Genomic DNA, 9,346 nt, shown 5'->3' with positions numbered 1-9,346 from the left:
ACCACCATCACTGGCTTCTTTATTTTACAGAACATTCCATGCCATGGCTTTGTTTTGGAATTGAAAACTGAGCATTCATTGGTGTTGGTATGTCTATGTGAGAGTGTCAGGTTCCCTGGAACTGGAGTTACAGACAGTTGTGAGCTGCCATGTGGATCCTGGGAATTGAATCTGGGTCTTGTGGAAGAGCAGTCAGTGCTCTTAACCACTGAGCCATCTCTCCAGCCCTCCAGCCCTGTTTTTTTGTTTTGTTTTGTTTTTGAAACAGGGTTTCTATGTGTTTGGAACCTGTCCTGGAACTTGCTCTGTAGACCAGGCTGGCCTCAAACTCACAAAGATCCACCTGTCTCTACCTCCCGAGTGCTGGGATTAAAGATGTGTGCCACCACCACCTGGCTCCAGGATAATTATTAACCTTTCCTCTCTCAGACCACTTTTGAGAAACCAATGGTAGCAATGAATCATTTCTACACAAATATTAAATACACAAACTTAGTGATGGAAGCTGGGTTTGATCCTAGCACTGTAAACACAAAATGCAGAAAACTTACATCATATAAATACATTTGTTTGCATCTTCCAGGGATTTGTGGGTCTCTTAATATACTCTGTGGATTAAAACTTGAAAATTGCTTTCAGGGGACTGAGGATGTAGCTAATATATATATATATATATATACAGAGAGAGAGAGAGAGAGAGAGATTGATTGATTGATTCCTGGAAGAAGTAACAATAGTTAAGAGTGTTGAGCTAGAAAACAATGTCAAGTTGGAAGAAGCACATATGTGTTCCTTGGCATTCTTTGGGTCATTAGTTTCCTTCGCTGGACATGGGGACAGTGGTACTAAGATTAGACGAGATAGTGTTAAATTTAAGGGATGGTGTTTCTTTGGTAGATAGGAGCAGAGATATGTATATCTCTGTATAGCCCTGGTGGACCATAAACTCCCTCTGTAGACCAAACTGGCCTGGAACCCACAGAGAATCCACATGTGTGTGCATAAGAGAGCAAAAAAGCAATAAAACAGGCCCCAGTCCCAGCCAGCACACTATCCCTGTTGTGGAGAACATTTCAGTCCATGTCACACATGCTTACCAGTGGTAGGGTCTAGGGCTTTTTCTCCGTATCTACCACAGCACCTAACAAGGAACTTTGTACATAGCTGGGGTTCAGGGAAAGCTTGCTGGACAGATAGACTGTTTCATTTGTTTGGAGACAGGGTTTTTACTACGTAAGAGTCTTGGCTGTCCTGAACTAGCTCTGTAGACCAGACTGGCCTCCAACTCACAGAGATCCACCTGCCTCTGCCTCCCAAGTGCTGGGATTAAAGGTGTGCGTCACCACCTGTTTGTGTGTACTTGAAACAAGGTTTTCCTATCCCAGGCTTGCTTCCAACTCCTGTTTCTCCTGCCTCAATTTCCCAAGTGCTAAGGTTGCAGGCATGTGCCCCCATACTTAGCTATTACCTTTCTTTTCTTGCATGGGTTTACTTATTTACTGGGGGATGTCTTAGTTAGGGTTACTATTGCTGTGATGAAACACCATGACCAAAAGCAACTTGGGGAGGAAAAAAGGGTTTATTTCACGTACAGTTCATCATCAGAAGTAGTGAGGGCAAGAACTTAGAGGCAGGAAGGAGCTGATGCAGAGGTCATGGAGGGGCGCTGTTTACTGGCTTGCTCATCATGGCTTGCTTACTCAGCCTGTTCGTTTTTTAGAATCCAGGACCACCAGCCCAGGGATGGCATCACCTACCATGGGCTGGACCCTCCCTTGTCAACCGTTAATCAAGAAAATGCCCAATAGTGAGATCTTAGGGAGACATTTTCCCAGTTGAGGTTCCCTCCTTTCAGATGCCTCTAGATTATGTCAAGTTGATATAAAATTCGCCAGCACGGGGGCTGAGCCACAGTATTTGTGTGGAGATCAGAGGATAGCCTGAAGTAGTCAGTCTTTCTCTTTTCACCGTGTGGGTTTGGGGGAATCTAACTTAGGTAATCGGGCATGGCAGCAGGTGCTTCTGCCTATTGAGCCAACGTACCTAGAAGTGACGTGCTCCTCTTTTCTCTGTTGGGGAGCAGCACCCCTCTAGTTGCCCTCTTCCAGGTATCCCAGCCTTGAGCACGTAATTACTGTATTTCACATAAACCTTCAGATGTCTGATGCCTGCTGTTTTTAGTCCACGCTAACAGAAACAGTCCATCTGGGCTGGGTGATGGTGGCACACACCTTTAATCCCAGCACTCGGGAGGCAAAGGCAGGTGGATCTCTGTGAGTTGGAGGCCAGCCTGGTCTACAGAGCTAGTTCAGGACAGCCAAGACTCTTACGTAGTAAAAACCCTGTCTCCAAACAAATGAAACAGTCTATCTGTCCAGCAAGCTTTCCCTGAACCCCAGCTATGTACAAAGTTCCTTGTTAGGTGCTGTGGTAGATACGGAGAAAAAGCCCTAGACCCTACCACTGGTAAGCATGTGTGACATGGACTGAAATGTTCTCCACAACAGGGATAGTGTGCTGGCTGGGACTGGGGCCTGTTTTATTGCTTTTTTGCTCTCTTATGCACACACATGTGTGCATGTGCACACGCATGCATGCATGCACACACACAGTGCTGAGGACTGAGCTCAGGGCCTAAGCACATGCTGGGCCAGGGCCCACCACTGAGCCCCATCTTCAGTTTCTTCATTGTTCTGAGCACCAGCTTCACATCTTTTGAAAGTTTTTTACTTTAATAAGGTAGTAGACACGCTGACATCATAGGGCTGTTCTGAGGATTAATTGAAAATGTATGTAGCCGGGCGGTGGTGGCGTACGCCTTTAATCCCAGCATTCGGGAGGCAGAGGCAGGTGAATCTCTGTGAGTGTGAGGCCAGCCTGGTCTAGAAGAGCTAGTTCCAGGACAGCTAGAGCTGTTACACAGAGAAACCCTGTCTCCAGGGAAAAGAAAATGTGTTCAACGCTGACAGTACACAAGTGATGTTGTCGGCTGGCTGTCTTTGTGTACAGTCAGGTCTTCACCTTAGTGAGCCTTCCCTGACATACCGCAGCCCCACTTCTAATTTATTTTATTTATTTATTTTATGTGTGTATGTTGCCAGCATGTATGTCTGCATACCCTGTGTCGTGTGTCTGGTGCCTGAGGAGGCATTGGATCCCCTGGGACTGGAGCTATAGACAGTTGTGAGCCTCCAAGCCTCCACGTGGGAGTTGAACTCAGGACCTCTGGAAGAGCAGCTGCTGTTCTTAACCACTGAGCCATCTCTCCAGCTCTGCACCACTTCTTTTTTAGAAGTATAAAGACCTTGAAGTTATACATTCATGTTACTCGTTCTAGGCTAGGTTCATAACTGAGGCTGGAGACAGACTTGCGTATTAATAGAAGATGTGGAGACCCTGAGTCAGGACCCTGTTCCCAGATTCCAGGCACACCTGTGTTGTGGACCCCTGCCTTTTCTTACCGGTGAAGGGGGGGAGCGGCACGTTAGTTTGATTTGCATAGGATTTGGCAATCATGGTGGGTGGAGGCTCTTGGAGTTCATCCAAGGACCCATTAATAGTGGAAGGAAAGCTCTCCTGATTTAATGTACTTGCCGACTCTCCGGACTGGTAACTGCTGGATTGTCTCCATCCATTCATGCTGAGGCCGGTCTAGTGCCAAACCCTTGACTTTACTAAAAAATCATTCCTCCTTAATAGCTTCCTTTCAGTTGCCATATTTGGCAAATGATCTCCTGGAGATGCCCTGGTCTGCCTGTTTCAGCTGAATTCAGAGAGCCTCCTGCTCCCCACATTGATTTTCTTTGCCTCTAGTGCGTCTAAGACTTGTTTTAATTGAGGGGGCTTATTAATATTGCAGTTGTGGGATAGAGTGGGTAGTGTGCTGGGATACCTTTGGGTGTTGTCCCCCCAGATTCCTTTTTCAGTACTTAGCTGTTTAACCTTGAGCTGATCGTTCCTCATTCTGGTCTCAGTATCTCTTCTGGATTGATTACTACTGTTCTGCCTTACGGAGTTTTTATGAGATAATGAAAGGCAGCCTGTTCTGTATAGGCGTGGTGGCTGATACTTTGGATTCTTCCCTCAGAAGTCTGGAAGTCACATAGTGACTTCCTCCAGCCCTGACAAGCCTCTCTTCAGAACTTACTTTCCAAGCTTGTCTTCTGACCTGCCACACATGTCCTCTGCACACGAGTATGTGCACGCACACACATATAATGTAATTAAAATTTTTATTATTATTGTTATTATTATTTTCAAGATAGGTTTTTCTGTGTAGCCCTGGCTGTCCTGGAACTTGTTCTGTAGACCAGGCTGGTCTTGAACTAACAGTTCCGCCTTTCTCTGCCTCCCGAGTGCTGGGATTTAGGCATGCGCCACCACCACCCACTTGTGTATGTGTGTGTGCCTGCATGAATCTGTGCACCATGTGCATGCAGGTGCCTGCTGAGACCAGAGGGTGCTGGACCCCTGGAAATGGAGTTATAGGTGGTTGTGAGCTACCAGATGTGGGCCCTACCTAAGGAACAAAATCTGGGTGCTCTGAGCCGGGCATTGGTGGCGCACGCCTTTAATCCCAGCACTCGGGAGGCAGAGGCAGGTGAATCTCTGTGAGTTCGAGACCAGCCTGGTCTACAGAGCTAGTTCCAGGACAGGCTCCAAAGCCACAGAGAAACCCTGTCTCGAAAAACCAAAAAAAAAAAAAAAAAAAAAAAAAAAAAAAAAAAATCTGGGTGCTCTGGAAAAGCCGTAGGAATCTTTAACTGAGGTAGTCTCCCCTCCAATATTGTATTCTTATTTATTTATTATGTTTACAGTGTTCTGCCTGCATGGCAGGAGAGGACATCAGATCTCATTAAAGATGGTTGTGAGCCACCATGCGGTTACTGGAAATTTAACTCAGGTTCTCTGGAAGAGCAGCCAGTGCTCCTACCCTTTGAGCCATCTCTCCAGCCCATATTGTATTCTTTTAAATTTATGCACTTTTTAGAAATATTTTAGCAGTGTGTCAAAAGGATCATTAATTTCTCCCTATGTTGGTGACTTTGAGGAGAGACTGTCTCCAGAGTAACGGGCTCTCTAGGACTTCCTTCCCTGCCAACCCAGTCCGTCCCTCAGTCGCCAGCTCTTCCCATGAGCATCAGAGAACCCAAGCCTTGGTTACAACTTAACCTCATGCCAGAACCCTCCAAAGCCTGGTTCTCAACCTTCCTAATGCTGTGACCCTTGTTGTGGGGACCCCCAACCATAAAATTATTTTCATTGCTACTTCATAACTAATTTTGTTACTATTATTAATTATAATGTCAATATCTGTTTTTTCCAATGGTCTTAGCCCCCCCTCCCCCCGTGAAAGGGTCATTTGACCCCAAAGGGGCCATGATTCGTTCACAGGTTGAGAACAATTGCTCTAAGGCTTGGGGAAGCCATTGGTCACACCTGCCAACACACAGAGGCTGTGTTGGCTCCATCTTTTACAGAATCCAGTGAGTGGCTGTTCTTCCCTTTCCGGGTTCAGGTGACCCACCTGTGGCAGACTGCATTGGCAGAGGCCGCCTTTGGTGTTAGAAGATGTGCCATCCCTAGCCAGTTTGTAGTGGGTGTGGTTGCAGTCCTGTCACGCTGGCCACTCCACAGGCGTGATATCCTCCAGACATAGGCACCGGGTGGCCTTTGCTTGGCATCCAGGAGTTGTGGCCAGGCTGGTCCAGACCCTCATTGACCTTTTCCTCGGCTGCCGGGTCCTGATGGCCTTCTGGATCTCTTTCAGAGTTCTGAGCTGTTCACCCTGACCTATGGCGCTCTTGTCACCCAGCTGTGCAAGGACTATGAGAATGATGAGGACGTGAATAAGCAGCTGGACAGAATGTGAGTGAGCCTCACCCCAAGAGGCACCGAGTGTGTGCTGGCCTGTGAAGCCAACATTTGGGTACAGGTTCTTCTGAACTCGTTTATGAGGGCATTTGGGCATTATCCCCATTTTCTTCTTTAGCCTACAACAGTCTTAGGTTTAGATATAAGATAATTTGTTTATATGTAAGACATTACGTAAGACATTTTGACCCTCTTAATGGTCTGTTCTCTGATTTCCTTCCAAGGGGTTATAACATTGGAGTCCGACTAATTGAAGATTTTTTGGCACGCTCAAATGTAGGAAGATGTCATGACTTTCGGGAAACTGCGGATGTCATTGCTAAGGTCATTTACCTGGGCCACCTGTCCCCACTGAAGCTTGCCTTTGGGAGACACTACCTAACTCTCTCCCTGCTCCCTAATCTCCCGAGAGGCTGATTAGGCAGCTCTCTGGACCAAAGAAGCCTTTCTGGTGGTTTGGAAATAACATTATGAAAGAGGCGAGAGTGGTTGGGGTCTCTCTTGTGCGCTACAGCCCCACTGTAGTGGAGTAGTGGCATGTACCTGTGACCCCATCTGGTCATCTACATACTGAATTCTCCATCAGCCATCGCTATGTAGCAAGACGTACCTACAGACAGACAGAGCCAGCAGGTCTGTCTGTCTCACTTAAACTACAGCCCGAATTCCTCCATTTTGAAAGTGTAGCAGAGTATCCAGGAGATTTGAGAGTATGCATTTTGGGCCAGATATGATTTAGGCCTCTAATCCTAGCACTGAAAAGATACAGGTAGGATGATCACTGCAAATTCAAGGCCAATGTAGGCTGCATAGTCAGCTCCAGGCCAGCCTGAGCTATATTGTGGAACCCTGTCTCCAGGAAATAGAAATAAAGCAAAAATAACTCCTTATTCCGATTCCAGTTAAAGGCGGCTGCCCTTCCTGGGAGACACGCAGGCGGACAGTGAGTTAGCCTCTCATTGTGTGATGCCCGAGGGGAGAGATGGAGCCCTACCTGGGCAATTCTCTTCCCCAGATCCCTATAGAGATTCGGAGGCCACAGTTTTGTCCTGAGTGACTTTTTGCCGACTCCTTCCCAGTTGTGTAGTTCTGTCACCCTTCCCCATAGAGCTGTGTGTTCCCTGACAGGTGGCATTCAAGATGTACTTGGGCATCACACCAAGTATCACAAATTGGAGCCCAGCTGGCGATGAATTCTCCCTCATCCTGGAAAATAACCCATTGGTGGACTTCGTGGAACTTCCCGATAGCCACTCATCCCTTATTTACTCGAACCTTCTGTGTGGGGTGCTGCGGGGAGCCTTGGAGATGGTGAGTACAGCTCTCTCCGAGCTTGGTGCTGTTTGGTCAGTACTTGTCTGAAAGGCTTTGGCTTCCCCAGCCCCTTGCTGTCCGAGGACATAGTGCAGCTGAGACAGGATCCAAGGCAGACACCTTCCTTCCTGTCACACTGAGAGAGTGCTGGCGTCAGCAGTGGAGAGCAGCCATTCCAGGGGTTTCCTGGGCCACAGTCCTAAGTGGACCGAGACCTTTTTCTTTTCCTTCTTTTCCCTCCCTCTTTCCCTCCCTCCCTCCCTGAGACAGCCTCACACCAATCCTTATTAGCTTAAGACTCAATTTGCTCAATATGTGGACCAGGCTGTCTTTGATTTGCCTCCAGCCCCTTCCTCTCAAGTGCTGGGATTACAGGTCAGTGACATCACATCCAGTTTGAGGTCACTGTCTTCCATGTTAGAATATTGGGGCTGGCAACCTTGTCTCTGTGGGAATCTGTCATTTCAAATAAATTGTTTGGAACTGGGCAGTGGTGGCCACACCTTTAATCCCAGCACTTGGGAGGTACAGGCAGGCAGATCTCTATGAGTTCAAGGCCAGCCTGGTCTGCAGAGTCGCGGCACCAATCTTATTCCTAAAAAATATACCTGAGGTTCCCCCGCCTGGGCACCCGAGCAAGCGGCTACAGCTTCTCACCAGCGGGAGGGCACGAGCCGCGCTGGCATTGGCGGCCGTAACAGACATATAAACGCAGGAAATAGCCATAAATGTTTATTAAAAAGGGGGAGGGAGAGAGGGAGAGAGAGAGAGAGGGAGAGAGAGAGAGAGAGAGGAGAGAGAGAGAGAGAAAAGGAGAGAGAGAGAGAAAAGGAGAGAGAGAAGGAGGGAGAGAACGAGGAGGAGAGAGGCAAAGCCCCATGTTTAGGGAGAGAGAGAGCAGTGGCCGGTGAGGTCAGAGGTTAAAAGGAGTGGGCGTGGCCAGGGCAGGGACCGAAAGAATAACATTGACAACCAGGACTACACAGAGAAACCTTGTCTCAAAAAACAGAAAACAAAACAAACAAACAAAAAGTTTGGAAGTTTCATACATTTACATAGTTTATATAGTGAATTTTTGTCATTTTCGCTTGCGCGCGCGCGCGCGCACACACACACACACACACACACACACACACACACACACGTGTCCATGGGCATTTCTGATCTAGCCTCACCCTGAAGTTTCCTCAGGCTGTGGTTAGACATCCACCTCTGTTCCTCAGGTCCAGATGGCTGTGGAGGCCAAGTTTGTCCAGGACACTCTGAAGGGAGATGGTGTGACAGAAATCAGGATGAGGTTCATCAGGCGGATTGAAGACAATCTCCCGGCTGGAGAAGAATAAGCAGCTCTAGGACTTTGGGGCATCCGGGATCAGTGCCTGCAGGGATGAGCAAGGTGGGCGCTCCCTCAGCCTCGGAACTCAGTGACTTTGAAGCCGATGTTATATATTCCTCTGACCTTATTTCCATTCTCCATGCTAATAAAGAGCGGACTGGTGGTTTGCTTGCCGTACAAGTATGCACCTCAGAAGGGGGATTCTCTGCTCGCTTCCCTTCAGAGGGGCAGGAGGTACCTGCCCTTGACTGGACTACGAGAGTTTGACCATTTTACATTCCTGTGAATTTCAAAGCAAAACCCACTTTGACCCCATGAAGAGCCAAGCCTGACACATCTAACGCTGAACTGTCGCGACCCCATTGGCAAATGGCTGCAGGGAGCCTTGGGTTGTAGGGGAGGGAGAACGCTGGGAAGGGGTAAGTAGGAATTGTTGGCTGTAGTGACACGCTGTAGTCTTGCCAGGCCACGGAAGCCAGTCATGCCGGAAGCACCGGCTTCTGGGAAGCCACCCAGGTCTCATTCCTCCCTGCTGTTTGGAGGCAACATCTCCTCTTTTTACAGAGGGTCCATCCTTTTTTCTTACAAATTCATCAATAAAGACACATTCTTGAGTGAAATCCCAGTCCTGTCATGTTTTCCTTCTGCTCAGCATGTGGAGTTTGAGGAGAAAAGAGCAAGTGAGCCCTGGTGCCGGGTCCTGCTCACAGCGCTCGGGCAGAGGCTGGATCTGCTCTAAGAACATTCTGATTGGTAGTTCTGTTTTCATGGGGGAGCCAAGGTCAGGCTGCTTGAGGTCACAAAGTTGTCAAATAGAGGGAC

General features: G+C 48.0%; 1 protein-coding gene across 1 annotated transcript in view; it reads left to right on the top strand.

Annotated features, from left to right (window-relative positions):
• The window catches only part of Trappc3 (trafficking protein particle complex 3), a 10,277-nt gene extending 1,133 nt beyond the window's left edge, over positions 1 to 9,144 (top strand). Inside the window, exons 2-5 of the mRNA XM_005353243.3 lie at positions 5,771 to 5,868; positions 6,099 to 6,198; positions 7,003 to 7,185; positions 8,412 to 9,144. Of these exons, the coding sequence (XP_005353300.1) occupies positions 5,771 to 5,868; positions 6,099 to 6,198; positions 7,003 to 7,185; positions 8,412 to 8,531 (501 nt within the window). The 3' untranslated portion in view covers positions 8,532 to 9,144. The remainder of the gene's footprint in view (positions 1 to 5,770; positions 5,869 to 6,098; positions 6,199 to 7,002; positions 7,186 to 8,411) is intronic.
• Positions 9,145 to 9,346: the final 202 nt, after the last annotated feature.

Source organism: Microtus ochrogaster, chromosome 10 (assembly GCF_000317375.1).
Source record: "Microtus ochrogaster isolate Prairie Vole_2 chromosome 10, MicOch1.0, whole genome shotgun sequence".
Lineage (NCBI taxonomy): Eukaryota > Metazoa > Chordata > Mammalia > Rodentia > Cricetidae > Microtus > Microtus ochrogaster.
The sequence above is the reverse complement of the archived record's forward strand: the minus strand, read 5'-3'. Positions and strand labels throughout refer to the sequence as shown.